The sequence below is a fragment of the Phyllopteryx taeniolatus genome, chromosome 1 (assembly GCF_024500385.1).
Source record: "Phyllopteryx taeniolatus isolate TA_2022b chromosome 1, UOR_Ptae_1.2, whole genome shotgun sequence".
Classification (NCBI taxonomy): Eukaryota; Metazoa; Chordata; class Actinopteri; order Syngnathiformes; family Syngnathidae; genus Phyllopteryx; species Phyllopteryx taeniolatus.
Window position 1 is genome coordinate 18,050,494 of NC_084502.1, and position 16,734 is coordinate 18,067,227.

General features: G+C 44.7%; 2 protein-coding genes and 1 long non-coding RNA gene across 7 annotated transcripts in view; 2 read left to right on the forward strand and 1 right to left on the reverse strand.

The window, feature by feature from the left end:
- filip1l (filamin A interacting protein 1-like) overlaps positions 1–6,761 on the forward strand; it is a 57,292-nt gene extending 50,531 nt beyond the window's left edge. For 3 of the 4 annotated variants that reach the window (XM_061777221.1, XM_061777229.1, XM_061777236.1), the window contains one exon: positions 6,336–6,755. In XM_061777221.1, the coding sequence (XP_061633205.1) occupies positions 6,336–6,557 (222 nt within the window). In that variant the 3' untranslated portion in view covers positions 6,558–6,755. Of the gene's footprint in view, positions 1–6,335 lie in introns of all 4 variants that reach the window. The other variant, XM_061777245.1, reaches the window with a different exon arrangement.
- Positions 6,762–6,794: 33 nt separating this feature from the next.
- LOC133479813 (epithelial cell-transforming sequence 2 oncogene-like) lies at positions 6,795–16,668 on the reverse strand. Of its 2 annotated transcripts, none has more exons than XM_061777263.1 (21): positions 15,545–16,668; positions 14,434–14,546; positions 14,188–14,350; positions 13,857–14,109; positions 13,610–13,784; positions 12,078–12,195; positions 11,821–11,986; positions 11,534–11,662; positions 11,374–11,466; positions 11,078–11,287; positions 10,907–11,010; positions 10,331–10,441; positions 10,167–10,253; positions 9,418–9,527; positions 9,191–9,338; positions 8,719–8,792; positions 8,479–8,635; positions 8,330–8,395; positions 8,161–8,249; positions 7,644–7,816; positions 6,795–7,564 (listed from the first exon to the last, which is right to left on the reverse strand). In XM_061777263.1, the coding sequence occupies exons 1-21, from the start codon at positions 15,617–15,619 to the stop codon at positions 7,434–7,436; spliced, it is 2,745 nt and encodes a 914-aa protein (XP_061633247.1). In that variant the 5' UTR covers positions 15,620–16,668; the 3' UTR covers positions 6,795–7,433. The 2 variants fall into 2 exon arrangements, with proteins under 2 accessions (XP_061633247.1, XP_061633238.1); XM_061777254.1 differs by having other exon boundaries at positions 11,078–11,308.
- On the forward strand, positions 7,596–14,414 carry LOC133479829 (uncharacterized). Its single transcript, XR_009789080.1, has 4 exons — positions 7,596–7,733; positions 11,854–12,021; positions 13,912–14,114; positions 14,196–14,414. It is a non-coding gene; the product is annotated as an uncharacterized LOC133479829 (long non-coding RNA).
- Positions 16,669–16,734: the final 66 nt, after the last annotated feature.

Here is a 16,734-nt window from a genome sequence, read left to right on the forward strand (position 1 = left end):
CCAAATACTACTGGACCTAACGTTATGTTAATATTGGGGGGAAATGGTGCTCCATCCTTTGTACATGAATCACAGCTAGAGAGATGAGGAGGCAGTCAGCCTGGTACTGGGACATGTTTAAATTCAAACTACGCTGAACAGCCGCTAATGAGGGATATCAAGGGATGGGATGTGGAGAATGCAAGTTATGGATTTGTACATATGCATGCATTTTGTAAGATTCATTCATTGACAGTGATGTGCAAAAGACGTATAGTTGGTTGGAGTTTGTGGTCATGCTGACTGCAGTAAGTACAACCCAATTCCAATGAAGTTGCGACGTTGTGTTAAACATAAATAAAAACAGAATGCAATGATTTGCAAATCATGTTCAACCTATATTTAATTGAATACACTACAAAGACAAAATATTTAATGTTCAAACTGATTAACTTTATTGTTTTTAGCAAATAATCATTAACTTAGAATTTTATGGCTGCAACACATTTGAAAAAAGTTGGGACAGGGTCATTTTTACCACTGTGTTACATCACCTGTTCTTTTTACAACATTCAATAAACGTTTGGGAACTGAGGACACTAATTGTTGAAGCTTTGTTGGTGGAATTCTTTCCCATTCTTGCTTGATGTACAGCTTCAGCTGTTCAACAGTCCGGGGTCTCCGTGCAGAATGTGATTTGGCATTGTCTTGCTGAAATAAGCAGGGGCGTCCTCGAAAAAGACGTTGCTTGTATGGCAGCATATGTTTCTCCAAAACTTGTATGTAGCTTTCAGCATTAATGGTACCTTCACAGATGTGTAAATTTACCCATGCTACTGGCACTAACACAGCCCCATACCATCACAGATGCTGGCTTTTGAACATTGCGTCCATAAGAGTCCGGATGGCTCTTTTCCTCTTTGGCCCGGAGGACACGACGTCCACAATCAATTTGAACTGTGGACTCGTCGGACCACAGAACACTTTTCCACTTTGCATCAGTACATCTTAGATGAGCTCGGGCCCAGAGAGGCCGGCGGCGTTTCTTGGTGTTGTTGATAAATGGGTTTTGCTTTGCATGGTAGAGTTTCAAGTTGCACTTACGGAGGTAGCCCCGAACTGTATTTACTGACATTGGTTTTCTTGAGCCGTCACCTTATCGTGGTGGAGGGGTTTGTGTGTCCCAATGATCCTTTGAGCCGTCACCTTATCGTGGTGGAGGGGTTTGTGTGTCCCAATGATCCTAGGAGCTAAGTTGTCTGGGGCTTTATGCCCCTGGTAGGGTCACCCATGGCAAACAGGTCCTAGGTGAGGGACCAGACAAAGCACGGCTCCAAAAACCCCTATGACGAATACAATTAATGGATTCAGGTTTCCCTTGCCCGGACGCGGGTCAGCGGGGCCCCCCTCTGGAGCCAGGCCTGCACCCATGGGGCCCGGCCGGGCACAGCCCGAAAGGGTAACGTGGGTCCCCCTTCCCATGGGCTCACCACCTGTGGGAGGGGCCATAGCGGTCGGGTGCAGTGCGAGCTGGGCGGTGCCGAAGGCGGGGACCTTGGCGATCCGATCCCCGGCTAGAGAAGCTGGCTCTAGGGACGTGGAATGTCACCTCTCTGGCAGGGAAGCAGTCAGAGCTGGTGTGTGAGGTCGAGAAGTTCCGACTAGATATAGTCGGACTCGCCTCCACGCACAGCTTGGGCTCTGGTACCAGTCCTCTCGAGAGGGGTTGGACTCTCTTCCACTCTGGAGTTGCCCACGGTGAGAGGCGCAAAGCAGGTGTGGGTATACTTATTGCTCCCAGGCTCGGCGCCTATACGTTGGGGTTCACCCTGGTCGACGAGAGGGTAGCCTCCCTCCGCCTTCGGGTGGGGGGACGGGTCCTGACTGTTGTTTGTGCCTATGCACCAAACAGCAGTTCAGAGTACCCACCCTTTTTGGAGTCCTTGGAGGGGGCGCTGGAGAGCGCTCCTGCTGGGGATTCCATCGTTCTGCTGGGGGACTTCAATGCTCACGTGGGCAATGACAGTGAGACCTGGAAGGGCGTAATTGGGAGGAACGGCCCCCCTGATCAGAACCCGAGCGGTGTTCTGTTATTGTACTTCTGTGCTCATCACGGATCGTCCATAACGAACACCGTGTTCAAGCATAAGGGTGTCCACACGTGCACTTGGCACCAGGACACCCTAGGTCGCAGTTCGATGATCGACTTTGTGGTCATGTCATCGGACGTACGGCTGCATGTCTTGGACACTCGGGTAAAGAGAGCGGCGGAGCTGTCAACTGATCACCACCTGGTGGTGAGTTGGCGCCGATGGTGGGGGAAGATGCCGGTCCAATGTGGCAGGCCCAAACGTATTGTGAGGGTCTGCTTGGAACCTCTGGCGGAATCCCCTGTCAGGCGTTTCAACTCCCACCTCCGACAGAACTTTGCTCATGTTCCGGGGGAGTCGGGGGACATCGAGTCCGAGTGGACCATGTTTTGCACCTCCATTGCTGAGGCAGCCGACCGGAGCTGTGGCCGTAAGGTGGTTGGTGCCTGTCGTGGCGGCAATCCCCGAACCCGTTGGTGGACACCAACAGTGAGGGATGCCGTCAAGCTGAAGAAGGAGTGCTATCGGGCCTTTTTGGCCTTTAGGACTCCTGAGGCAGCTTTGGTGGTCGCTGAAGCAAAAACTCGGGCAAGAGTTCGGTGAGGCCATGGAGAAAGACTTCTGGACGGCTTCGAGGAAATTCTGGTCCGGCGTCTCAGGAGGGGGAAGCAGTGCACCATCAACACTGTGTATAGTGGGGATGGGGCGCTGCTGACCTCAACTCGGGACTTTGTGAGCCGGTGGGGAGAATCCTTCGTAGACCTCCTCAATTCCACCGACACGCCTTCCCATGAAGGCGCAGAGTGGGGGCTCTCCTATCTCTGGGGTTGAGGTCACCAAGGTGGTTAAAAAGCTCCTCGGTGGCAAGGCCCCGGGGGTGGATGAGATTCGCCCGGAGTTCCTCAAGGCTCTGGATGTTGTAGGGCTGTCCTGGTTGACAGTGCCTCTGGATTGGCAGACTGGAGTGGTGGTCCCCCTTTTTAAGAAGGGGGACCGGAGGGTGTGTTCCAACTACAGGGGGATCACACTCCTCAGCCTCCCTGGTAAGGTCTATTCAGGGGTGCTGGAGATGAGGGTCCGTCAGGAAGTTGAATCTCAGATTCAGGAGGAGCAGTGTGGTTTTCGTCCTGGCCGTGGAACAGTGGATCAGCTCTACACCCTTGGCAGGGTCCTCGAGGGTGCATGGGAGTTTGTCGAACCAGTCTACATGTGTTTTGTGGACTTGGAGAAGGCGTTTGACCGTGTCCCTCGGGGGGTCCTGTGGGGGTTGCTTCGGGAGTATGGGGTACCGAATCCTCTGATATGGGCTGTTCGGTCCCTGTACGACCGGAGTCAGAGTTTGGTCCGCATATCTGGCAGTAAGTCGGACTCGTTTCCGGTGAGGGTTGGACTCCCCCAAGGCTGCCCTTTGTCACCGATTCTGTTCATAACTTTTATGGACAGAATTTCTAGGCGCAGCCGTGGCGTAGAGGGGGTCCAGTTTGGTGGCCTCAGTATTGCATCTCTGCTTTTTGCAGATGATGTGGTTCTGTTGGCTTCATCAAGCCGTGACCTCCAACTTTCACTGGAGCAGTTCGCAGCCGAGTGTGAAGCGGCTGGGATGAGAATCAGCACCTCCAAATCTGAGACCATGGTCCTCAATCGGAAAAGGGTGGCGTGCCCTCTCCAGGTCGGGGATGAGATCTTGCCCCAAGTGGAGGAGTTCAAGTATCTTGGGGTCTTGTTCACGAGTGAGGGAAGAATTGAACGGGAGATCGACAGGTGGATCGGTGCAGCGTCTGCAGTGATGCAGACTTTGTATCGATCCGTTGTGGTAAAGAAGGAGCTAAGCCGAAAGGCGAAGCTCTCCATTTACCGGTTGATCTACGTTCCTACCCTCACCTATGGTCACGAGCTGTGGGTCGTGACCAAAAGAACAAGATCCCGGATACAAGCGGCCGAAATGAGTTTCCTCCACATGGTGTCCGGGCTCTCCCTTAGAGATAGGGTGAGAAGCTCGGTCATCCGGGAGGATCTCAGAGTAGAGCCGCTGCTCCTTCACATCGAGAGGAGCCAGATGAGGTGGCTGGGGCATCTGATTCGGATGCCTCCCGGACGCCTCCTTAGTGAGGTGTTCCGGGCACGTCCCACCGGGAGGATACCCCGGGGATGACCCAGGACACGCTTCGGCTGGCCTGGGAACGCCTCGGGATCCCCCCGGAAGAGATGGATGAAGTGGCTGGGGAGAGGGAAGTCTGGGCATCCCTGCTAAAGCTACTGCCCCCGCGACCCCACCTCGGATAAGCGTTAGAAAATGTATGTATGTATGGATGGATGGATGCTTTTCTGAAGTGTTCCTGAGCCCATGTGGTGATATCCTTTACACATTGATGTCGGTTTTTGATGCAGTGCCGCCTGAGGGATCAAGGTCACGGGCATTCAATGTTGGTTTTTGGCCTTGCCGCTTACATGCAGTGATTTCTGCAGATTCTCTGAACCTTTTGATGATATTATGGACCGTAGATGATGAAATCCCTAAATTCCTTGCAATTGTACATTGAGGAACATTGTTCTTAAACTGTTCGATTTTCTCATGAACTTGATCACAAAGAGGTGAACCTCACCCCATCTTTGCTTGTGCATGACCGAGCAATTCAGGGAAGGTCCTTTTATACCCAATCATGGCACCCACCTGTTCCCAATTAGCCTGTTCACCTGTGGGAGGTTTTTTTTGCCACCTGTCCCAGCTTTTTTGGAATGTGTTGCAGCCATAAAATTCTAAGCTCATGATTATTTTCTGAAAACAATCAAGTTGATCAGTTTGAACATGAAATATCTTGTCTTTGTAGTGTATTCAATTAAATATAGCTTGAACTCGATTTGCAAATCATTGTATTCTGTTTTTATTTATGTTTAACACAAAATCCCACCTTCATTGGAATTGTGGTTGTATAAACACTAGCAGAGCAAAGATTATTTCCTATTTAAAGCATAGAAGGGTAAGTGAAATTGAAACCAGGTATTTGGCATAGCAACAATATTTTTATATAATATGCAGTTAACAAGTTAAGGGGTTGAAGTAAAGCAGACATAAAGAGAAGTGTGCTAAGCATTTTCCTCAGCTCATCAACAACAGACTCGTGCGACAGTGAAGCGATGATTAAATGAGGCATTCAATAGAACACATGCTACAGTAAGTGTCACAGCTGAAGAAACTGGATCCTTGGTGGGTTTGGAAAGGAAGAGATGATGCAGGCTAAACAAGATGCTATTCATTAGTGTAAGGCCTGAGAAAACTGGGCAGCTGGGTATGCTGTCTGTGATTCACTTTGGATTGAACACAAACTTTTCCCAACAGCTGCACTGAAACTTCCTGAATTTCCATAATGGACGAACGACAGTAACCATTGTGACCTGCAGGCAAAATAAAAGTATGATAACGCCGGTCTAGGGGCTTTCCCAAACATACCACATCACATGCAAGTGGGCATGCAGACGCCATGAATGTGACCGCGCTCCAGCACTAGCACCAAAACAAACCTCGTGTTTGGTTTCTACGGAAACAGCAAGAGGAAGCTGAGCTCCTGCTGCATCAATGATATGCCAAAGAAGAAAATAAAATCCCACAAATCAAGTATTGACACATATTCCGGTCTCTCAGAGGAAATGTCGCCATAAAGAAGTAATGCACGCTCAACAATATGCTATGCCTGTCGTTGTGCTCCTAGATTTTTAACAAAAATTGAATAAATAAATGTTAAGCCAAACTACTGAGACACAGAATGACATATAACAGATGAAAATAGTTACCATATGTATCACCATGTGCATAAAGTCAGTGGCATAGCCATCATTTCAGAAGTGTGTGTGTGTGCAGGGGTGGGGGGCAAAGTTATTGCAATCAAAATGGAAAGGAATTTTATTTTGAACCATTTTTATTTATGAATGAATAAAATTCACATTGTCCTATTTCAGCCTGTCAAATTTGAATCTGATGTACGTAGTCCTCATTATCTCTGTTTTCAACATTCATGGACATCAACTGGCTTAGGAAAATGTATCAACATTTTTGCCCATTTTCTGATATGTTTCAAATAAAACAAAACATTCCCATTCCCGACAACTATGTCCATCCATTGTGTCTGAAAACATCTGCAAGGGAAGGGTTTTGTGTAACTTAGTAAAAGAGTTTGGCTCCACCTAAAGGTCGCTTTTTAGCAAACCAACTGCAACTTTTGTTGAGCTGCTCGACATACATTATTTTGTCTCCTCTGTGTGCTCCTCCAGATACCCCAAGAATCATTCAGACGCCCAGGGCCAACACGCATACCAAAACCAAAGGGTTACGCTTCTGTAAAAGGGACAAGCGGCAACGGGGTGCTACAGATCGGGAGCCAGTCATTGCACACTCCTCTAAGTAGTGGCAAAGATCAGCCTGTGCACACATCTGCAGCACGCAGAACTACCACCACCACCACCACCAACAACCCAAAGCTTTCCAACCGTTGACTTTAATCTAATGTCATGGCTTTATAACAGATGAATGACAATATGTGATTTGTAGGTCATCCTGTATTCGGCTTACAATCTGATGATGACTGCAGAAAAAAAAAACTCATACAGAAGCTGTTTTAGTTTAGTTCTCATCATGTCACCATCACTGCAACCTAGGTGAAGAGAAATAGGAAGGGCAATTCCAAAAGCTGTATGTTGAGTATATGTAATTTATTTTTTATCAGTTTGAGGAAAAAAAAACAGATGAAGACAAACTTTTCTTTTTTTTAATAAGTGGCAATAAAAAAATGTAAATGTGTAAAACAGGTGACAAAATGCAGCTGCATCACACTTTAAAGTCTAAATAGTTGTTTTTCCCTCCTGGTTCAATAAAGACCTTTTATACTGTATCATACACACACACACACGTTTCAAATTCATCTTCACCATAAATGCTACAGAAGCATTGGTTAATAGTAAAAAACAGTCCATCCAGTAAGTATTCAGAATGATACTTCACTTTTCTTATGCTCTAGCCTCATTCTAAAATGGAATACATTCAACAAAGGCTATGAATACATATGTACAAGGTGATTTCTTTGTTATGCCCAATAAATTTGCTAAAAGGTAAAACAATTTATTCATATTGTTATTATGGAGTGTGTCTAGAATTTTGAGGAAAAAAATACATGTATACAATTTTAGAATGAGGCTGTAACATAACAAAATGTGGAAAAAGTGAAGCACACTGAAACCTTCCGTATGTGCTATGTTATACTTTAAAAAGTATTCATGTTGCATCATTAAATGTTTTTGCTTGAGATTCCTTGACACTTCAAGTCCAACTTGTTCAAATCTCCTCCTGTCCTCGCATTGTCATCCTGTTGCTGATCACGTGGATGTCAGCGTTGTTTGCATGGCACTGCTCAGCACGCACAGGAAGTGCTTCATCTGATCGCCTCGCTCAGTGGCACAAACCCAAGAGCGTGAAGGCCCCTCCAGGATGAAGGCGTGCTTCACATCTAAGAAAATATGACGCAGTTGAGTGAAGAGCGGCAGCAGCAAAGTGTGTGAAAATTATGTCTGTGTGTGACTGCTTACAACGTGAGTGCGTGATCCTCCTCACAGTCAGACTGGCGAGCGTCACAGAGGCGAGGAACGTGTGTGTGCTCCTGTGCACTACTGTGAAAGGTGTGTGCTGCTTTTTCCTCCGCGTCAACACCAACATATCAGAGAACAGGAAGAGGCTGACATCTGCCACATGCTCGTAGGTCCTAATCAAACATGACCCACACATAATTCGATCGTATGCAACATTAACATCTGAAAAAGCAGCATTGATACTTGAAGCACACAATGTGTATTTGTCATGGATATTTCTGGATTTTTGTGTGGCCAGAGCCTGTAGTGAGCAGCAGCAGAATCACATCTCCATATTCAGAATCAAAACAAGAACAATCTGTACTAAGTTGAGGAGGAGAAAGTGGAGCAAACAATTAAGATTCATGATTCATTGTGGTGTTATGAATAGAAATTGTGTTAGTATTTTAAAGACGTTTGATGGGTGAAAAACAAGGAAATGAGAGATGAGAGAGAATTAGTTAAATTAAATCACCACCTGAGAGACTCTGGTATGTGGTCATTGGGGCTGTATAGCAAAGCAGCTTCCTGACTGGTTATCAACTGACGGTTTCCCTCTCTGAGCCTCTGTATGCAGACACACACAAACACTAAAAAACTTGCCCGAGTGTACAAATGTTAGAAAGAGACAAGAGGTGCAATTCTACCGGACAGTCTTGGATCATCTGCTGGGTTTCCTCCAACAGCCGGTCTCTTTCACAGTTGCGCTTCAGCTAAAACGAGACAAAACATATTGATTGTATTCTTTTTGAGGAAAAACAGTGTTCACTGTTCATGTGTGTGTTTGTTGTTCTACATTTTGGATGAACTTTGTGTATCGCTGCATGGTGTTAAGGGCAGAGGAGAGGTGTGTGTGATCAGGGTGACTGTCATGTGTATGCAAAGTCAGAGCTTGCAGCAGAGTTGTGTACTCCTGGATTCTCCACACTGGACACAGCAGCAGCTCCTGTAAACTATGAGAGCAGGCGAACACATGAAAACAAACAAGAATGTGTCAACATCAAACGTCAACAGAGTACAAGCGTACACAAGTCACCTCAGCATGTGTGTTGCAAGAGTTCTGTCAGTTCTCTTCAAGAAAGCTCGAAATGCTGGCTTTGCATCCCTGCACTGACAGGCATACACACAAAATTACACGTATAGGACTGTTGATAACCAAATAGACAAACAATACAGAATCATTATAACCATTTACACAATCCTACTGAGTTAGTGTACTGTAGTGAGCTATATAAAATCATACCTTTCACAAAGATTGTCACTTTCAAAGGCGTATTCATTTCACACACTGTTTATTATTGTCATTGTAGCTAGTAGTGGTATAGAACTTCAGAGCATCACCCTGAACTGTTTCTAACATTTATTCATTCAATTATTTATTCATTTGGCTGCATAAGAGAGCCAACATATTAAACACAGTTTTCAGAATTATACAGTTTTGTGTAGAATATGTTCTAGAAATCTTGTACTTAATATCAATAGAATCTGCAAGTAGTGGAAGTGGTTACCTTGTCAATGGTACTTAGAGCAGTTGTGTAATTGTTGAGGTAGTTTGTGTACACTCTGAAGTGTGTGCACAGTTTCACGCACACATCGCCAACACACTGCTCTGCACCCCACTGCTGCAGTCTGGCATCTAAATCTACCTTGAACCCCCTGTGACAAACAGGTGGGAAATGTCAGAGACAAAAACTTAACAAGAAAGCTGAGTGTGTAGGTTATACTTTGTACATACCTGTTGAGGTCCAGAATTTGTGCAATGGGGCTCAGCACAACATGCATGTCCGCAAAGCTGAGAATGGCTCTGTTGGAATTGAGGGCTGCTGTGAGAGGCTCCTGGTATGCCTTTAATGCAGAGGAGGTCAAGGAAAATTAATCAATAAAGTATGGAACTTTAAAATATACACAATCACTGCCACCAAGCTGAGTAAGTTTGGAATGATTCTGATCTGGTAGAGCGATAGTTGTGTCAATCAAGCAAAGTTAGTCATAACAACATGATACAATGAAAACCCACCAATCTATTCAACAAACAATAAGTGGAATTTGACAAAGTAAACAAAAAAAACATCCCATATTTTGTGTTCTCCTTGGCATTTGGCTTTATTTGACAACAGGCACTTTTTTGTTTTCTTCCAGTTCTATTTCCTTTTTCTAGAAGTGTCCAATTAAGACTGCAGTTTGGCTTGCTCCATCTTTAGGTACAACATATATCGCAGTGGTAAAAACAGAAGGGTGCTAAAAAGCAGTACAGTGTGAAACACTTGAAATTTGTCTTTTTTTATACCTATGCTACAGTGATAGAAAGACAACATACTAAGTGCAGTGGACAACGCAACATGTTCCATCAAATAAGTAACCGCGTGTTAGTGCAAAACAAAATCGTCTAGCACTGTTTAGTAATTTTATGGACACAATCCATAAACGAGGCACTCGTAAAGTGAGCCTCTTATCCATAATCATCAGGTTCTGAAGATGACAGACCTTCACAAGAGCACTCAGTCTGCTGATGTACAGAAATTCGCTGAGTTGCAGCTCTCTGACAATGACTCCTCTCCAGTCAAAATGCGTCTGGAAGCAGAGGTGAGCAAAGATAAAGGCATGGCTGTTCTCTGGCAGGGGGAGAGAACATATATAGCATGTCACACCTGAGGATGCCCTGACACCAGAGAGCATTGAGACACTTGTTTTTCCTCTCTGGCCTCCTCCTCGTCACTCCATTTCGTCAGGAAGGCAGCGAGAAACTCAAACGGTCTCATCTGAGGATGCAAGCATGGGGGTTGTAAAGAGTGCTCGATTACTTGACTTTACTACTCCACGATAATGTTCAGAGCTTAATCATTTTCATTAAAAAAAAAATAAAAAATAAAAGCCACATTCGAGCAGGATTTGAAACAACTTTTCGGATCCGCATCAAAGTGGAAGGAGCGCACACGTCAATGCTCTTGTGCGTTAACATGTATGTTATGTAAAATGTAACAGCTGATTTGCTGCTTGTTGATTTAGTTGCTCTTCTGCGTAGATTCTTCATATGAGCTGCCCATTGTAAGTGAAGACAGATTATTGAAAAAGTTTCCCTCCTGTGATTTCTATGACATCAGCAACTAGTCGACACCGCCTTGACTTTCATCACATTAGAGTCGACTTTAAACAATCTGAAGTACGCAACTCCTAGCAACCACGTTAACATCTGTTCAGGTGATCACTGAAGTAGTCCTATTTACCTCTTCCTGTTTGGTGAGAACAGTGAGTCCTTCAGTGAGCGCCATGCTAAGGTCTTCGGACAAACACAGATCCTCAAGACGGACTCTCTCCCACAATGAATGACCTGTAAAATCACCAGAATTTGAAAGACGCAGCATATTCTCACAAGCCTACAATAGTGTGACACCCACCCAGAGCTCTGCCCCAGGCTTGAAGGCCAACCTGCTGAAGCCGGAAATCCAGACAGCTTTTCATCTCCCCGAGTGCTTCCTCCATCCACTGTACCTGTCTGCACCAGCCCTGCAGGACTGGCTCACTGATGTAATGGAGCGCTGGCCCTCCCGGTTGTGGGTCGGAGAGCCCGATGGCACTGATACTACCATCAGACCAATCACCAAAGACTGAGGATGGGTAACAAACACCTGGGTTTTGTTCATTTTAAACAGTGTATCATTCTATTCTGTAAGACTGTGGCTACAGGACTCACTATTTTGAAAACTTCCAGTGGCGAGACCCATTGGTGCCCAAACCTTCAGACCTGTAACAGCGGCAAGCTTCTGCATGAATGCCATGCCTGAGGCTGAGAGAGATGAGCGGGTGAGACGCAGCGCTTTACTGAATTCAAAGAAAGAATGGGGTACACCCACTTGATGCCGCACATGGCGAGAAAATGTCTATCCCACCGCTTTGCTCAGCAGGGGCCACTAGCATGGACAGTTTTTCCCAGAAATCTCGGTGGGCTGGAGTGAGAAGGGTTCTGTCTGATAAACAGCTGTCTGCAGGAACAAATTAAATTCATGAAAACAAAGAAAAAACATACAATTCAGAAGATCATCATTGTACACTTAAGGATTAATAGATGCTGTTCATTAGGACTAAAAAAAGAATCACTTCTGGGTTTTTAAAATGGTAAAAAAAATGTATGAATTCTCACTGTGAAATAGGTGGATTTCCTCTGTTCCTCCAGGTGCTAACAGGCCGAGCCTTTGAAAGGTGCGCCCAGAAACAGCCCCCTCCACCTGGCACAACAGTGCCGACAGGGTCCCTCGGTGGTCGTAGAGGACCACAATTACATCTGCCTTGACGCCGCTCAGCACCAGCTACATGCCACACAGGCAGAAAGCAATGGTGGCAGGTAAATCCCTTTCTACCCCTATGTTCAGCCATGTCTTCTTGAAGTTGATGGATCACCTCGTAAGCAGGAATTCTATTCGAGACCAACAGCAAGCAGGTTGCAGGATGTCTGTAGATGCTGGAGGACTGTAGTGGTGCAGGTCTGGAGATGTAGTTAGACAGCGGGCCACTAACTCTGTTCAGAAAATATTTAAACAGCAGCTCAACTTATTAACAGTTACGATATGAAGAAATGATTTAAACCCAGTCATGCTGGAACAGGAAAGGTCTTTTCCAACTTGATCCCACAAAGTCTGAAATGTCCACTAAATTGCTGCATATCTAAAATCAGGAAGTTGTGGTTTACAGTGTTCAACATAAATGAGTGCAACTAGATCGACTTTACGCCGATCCGATCGGTGTGATCATTATCGGCCCATAATTAGCATTTTATGATGATCGGCTTTCATGTCATAATTCGCCGATCCGATCAATGATCGATCGGCTCCGCACAAGACATCTAACTCTGCGTCGTCGTTGCGTATGAATCCAAAAGCTAGTTTATTTTTTAGCCTTGTCACGTGTCTTGTGGCGCAGTACTGTAACTATCTGACGGGCAATAAAGGTTTTTTTTTCAATCTTGTCAGTTAAAAAACACATCATCGGTGTGGGACTATTTTGCGGTGTCTCTCACGCAGCATGTAAATTATTTGCAGTTCTGCATTCTTTTTGTAAAGTGTATGTAAAGACTGTCTGTATGACATGCCAATAGAATATTATTAAAATATTTTGAAAAATCATCCCTCTCTGGCACCATCTTATGTCTAATTAGTATTTTTATTTAATTTATTATTTTAAAACTTGCCCCACCACAAGAACAGCTTATCATAAACTGTAGAGACAGAAGGCATGACCGACGAGATGTCAATCATTTGCCGTGCACACACACGCGCGCACACACACACACACACACACACACACACAGGCTGCAGCCTCGCACAGACTTTATTTTATTTACCTCCGGTTAGCAAAAAGTTAAAAAAACAAGGCACTTGACAGCTTGAGACAAAACAAGGGTAAACGTACTGTATGTAATGGTGATATTTTACGCGGTTTGCTTACCGTGCACGTTCAAAGAGTGGACGTCTCATGCACCTTCATGTTAGTGGGGAGCTTGGCTTTGGTCAGAGACGAGAAGTAGGGAGTGGAGTAAGCATACATTCAAATCTTGCTAGCAGTTTGAAAACTGCAAACTCTGCTTTTAGGCGTGAATGTAAGTGTGAATGGTTGTTTGTCTGTATGCACTCTGCGACTGACTGGTGACCAGTCCCGGGTGAACCCTGTCTCTCGCCCAAAGTCAATTGGGATAGACTCCAGGTCACCTGTGACCAGAATAAGCGGTGTCAAAAATGGATGGAAGGAGGGAACAATGAATTTTAAAAATGGGTTTCTCCAAGAATTCAACCACAGGTTGAGGCTAATCATCAACATAATTTTGAAAATTGATCCTGTGTTTACTGAGAACTGCTATCTTACAGTACTTTTTAAGTTCAGTGTATGTTGAACACCGTTTATTACAATTTCAGATTGTTGTTAGATACATTTCTGACCTGCTCATGTTTTTCTCCAAGCTCAGGCCACTGCTTGTGGACAGACTCAAGCCAGGAGGTCCAGAGGTCCTGAATATTGTCCCAAGGATGGTTGTTTGGCTCTGGATGCTATGACTTCTAGATTCCCCCAACTTTGTGCTGCTGCTCCAGCCTTTCCTGGTTCTCATTGCTATTCCTGCAGATAGAAAAAAAAACATTCAATAGGCTGTATTTGTTATGCTACCTTCTTTGTTTTTACTCTACTCACTCTTCTCCTCTTGAATATTTGCTCTGATCATCTGCCTCATTCTGCTCTCTTTTAGTCTCTCCTCTTCTTCTTCTACCTCTTCACATGGTTGGTTAAATGTCCGGTACTGGTGTGCTGCCTCACGAGGAGTCAGCCAGTCCAGTGTGTTGAGACAAGAGATGAAGTGGTTCTTCCAAGCGCCAAACTCTTTTTCTCCGGGTGTGTAGGGAAGAAACCAACCTTGTCGTATGCAGCGCCTCGCCCACAGACAGTCCTGAGGTATATTTGAAGCCACAAGGATTAAACTCACCAGAGAGGTCATGTACAATTGTTGGCCTTATGACTTTCCCACCTGTTCAGATAGAACCCTCCAGTGCCAACTGACTTGGGCGGCAGAGCAAAGGTCCAGAGGGGGCAGGAAGGACATGATGTAAAGTGACAGGAAACGGGGTAGCATCGCTGTGAAATCCGCTTGGGTCAACGGAAGTTTTTCAGTCAGCAGATCTCTACAGTACCTGCTCGGGTGATTGACATATTTTGTTGGATGGAGGTCTGATGTGCGCATTTTACAGGAGAGAAAAAAAGGGCATCACGTGACCTGAGCTGAGGCTTGGTGCATCGTGTGAGAAGAGAATGCAGCATGTGTTTCCTCTGTCGGTCAGTCCACAGATCAAACCAGTGGAGCACTAAACTGATCCTTTCTTCAAATAACTGCAGGGAAACAAACATGCTGCAGCAATGGTACGACTGCACAGTACTCCAGCTAATAAGTTCAAAACATTTAAATTATTATTATATTCAAAAGAAACAAGCCTTAAGATAATACAAGACTATGCTCTTTTTATAAATGGTTCATTTCAGAATTGGAGGACAATTTAGACACCAACATTGTTTGTTTTCAAGAAAATACGTAATAAAACATAGTATATATTTGATTTGTCCAGCTCAATTATCAACTATACACTTTTTATGAGATATTTTATTTGTCATGTGCTGTATTTGGCACAATCTTGTTACATATAGGCTGCTCAGGCACATGAAAAACAAATACAGGCGCTTAAAAAAATATTGCTGCGTTAATCTTTTATAATTAGTAAACTTTTATTCAAATGCCAATTTAATTTTAGTATTACTCTAATTACAGTAGCAGGTTTAAAAATCAGTGCTAATGATGTTTTGATTAGGCGCACGTGCTAGTTGTGTTAGCTGCTACGCTATCTGGTCAAGAACTTAAACTGTATTTTACCTTATATTTGAAATGCAAGTTTGTCATCAAGAAAGGACAAATAAAATAAAATAAAATCCCTTTTAGGGGGTGCTTAAGAGCTAGGAACAATAAATAATATTCAGGAGTCACTGTTACTATAGATACCAACTACCGGAGACAAATTCCTTGTGTGTTTTGGACATACTTGGCAAATAAAGATGATTCTGATTCTGATACATTTTTGTCTCAAGACAACTAACTATACGTGCATGTTTCTGTATGTATAAAATATCCTGTTTTCAGGTGCCTGGGTTAACAAAATAAATCAAGCGTACCGTTGAGTTAGACTAAACGATGCCTGTTTTTTTCCTTGAAGCCATAAAAAGAACAACTTTTCAAAAATGTCGGTGCCTTCGGTGATGGGTCAGTCCAGATTTTGTTCATAAATTTCTATTTGTGTACGCGAAAGCTCTTAAATTGTGTCATTTGGTGTTGCGCTGACCTGCATGTTCTCGATGTGGTTGCTCAACGGGGTCCAGCAGCTGAACAGAGTGTGGGAGTTCAGCTTCTTCTCCATGGATGATGCCTCAACAAGCCGCGTGGAAAGACCTCATGACAATTTTCTTCAACATATGCAAATCATGTGGCTCCGGGTCACCATGGAGACGCACCAACACATTACTTTCGATACGGCGCCTCCTGCGGGTGGCAACCTCTCAAGGTGCGAAAAGTCCGTTAGGACGGGCTTAAAAAATTTAAATAAAATAAAATAAAGCAAAAAAAAAAATATTTTTTTAAAAAAACGAGGAAAAAAAGTCCGCCAGCGAGTTGTTTTCTGCCTTCTAATCGATAACATTTTAAAAGAGCATTACGAACCTTTTGTAGGCGTGTGATTAAAGTTCTGATTTATTCAGTCCTATAAGTGCAGCTTCGTGTTATAAGCACAAGGTGGAGCATGGTGAATGTCCAATGAAACCCAAATTCAAACAGCAGTGTTTCTAGACGTTTGCGCCAACAACACATCTTAAATGTGAAAAATGGCAACCACACCATCAAACAAAAAGTGGATACAGAGGCAAATTGTTATGTACCCTTTGCAATCTGGTAGACGAGCATTTGAAAGGTTCTGCCTGTCACAATACGTCACTGGCATAAATAGATGAACAAAATATACATTTGTAGTAAATCATTTTTGGACCCATCCATCCATTTTCTGAGCCGCTTCTCCTCACTAGGGTCGCGGGCGTGCTGGAGCCTATCCCAGCTGTCATCGGGCAGGAGGCGGGGTACACCCTGAACTGGTTGCCAGCCAATCGCAGGGCACATACAAACAAAGAACCATTCGCACTCACAGTCACACCTACGGGCAATTCAGAGTCTCCAATTAATGCATGTTTTTGGGATGTGGGAGGAAACTGGAGTGCCCGGAGAAAACCCACGCAGGCACGGGAGAACATGCAAACTCCACGCAGGCGGGGCCGGGGATTGAACCCGGGTCCTCAGAACTGTGAGGCTGGCGCTCTAACCAGTCGGCCCACCGTGCCGCTTCATTGTTGGACCAATTAAGTAAAATTGGATAATTCCCAGCGACACACCTGATGATCTCTCATGGCACACAAATGTGCCGCAGTGCATTGTTTGGCAATCACTGCACTGTACTCTACTTCCACATAAAAAAAAAAAAAAAACGAA

Excerpts from the sequence above, each read along its gene's own strand:
- LOC133479813 (XM_061777254.1), bottom strand. The coding sequence starts at position 15,619 with ATGGAGAAGAAGCTGAACTCCCACACTCTGTTCAGCTGCTGGACCCCG. Across the intron at positions 9,528-10,166 it reads GACTGAGTGCTCTTGTGAAG|GCATACCAGGAGCCTCTCAC; the intron begins GTCTGTCATCTT and ends TCTGCATTAAAG. Across the intron at positions 8,636-8,718 it reads CTTGCAACACACATGCTGAG|TTTACAGGAGCTGCTGCTGT; the intron begins GTGACTTGTGTA and ends CTGCTCTCATAG.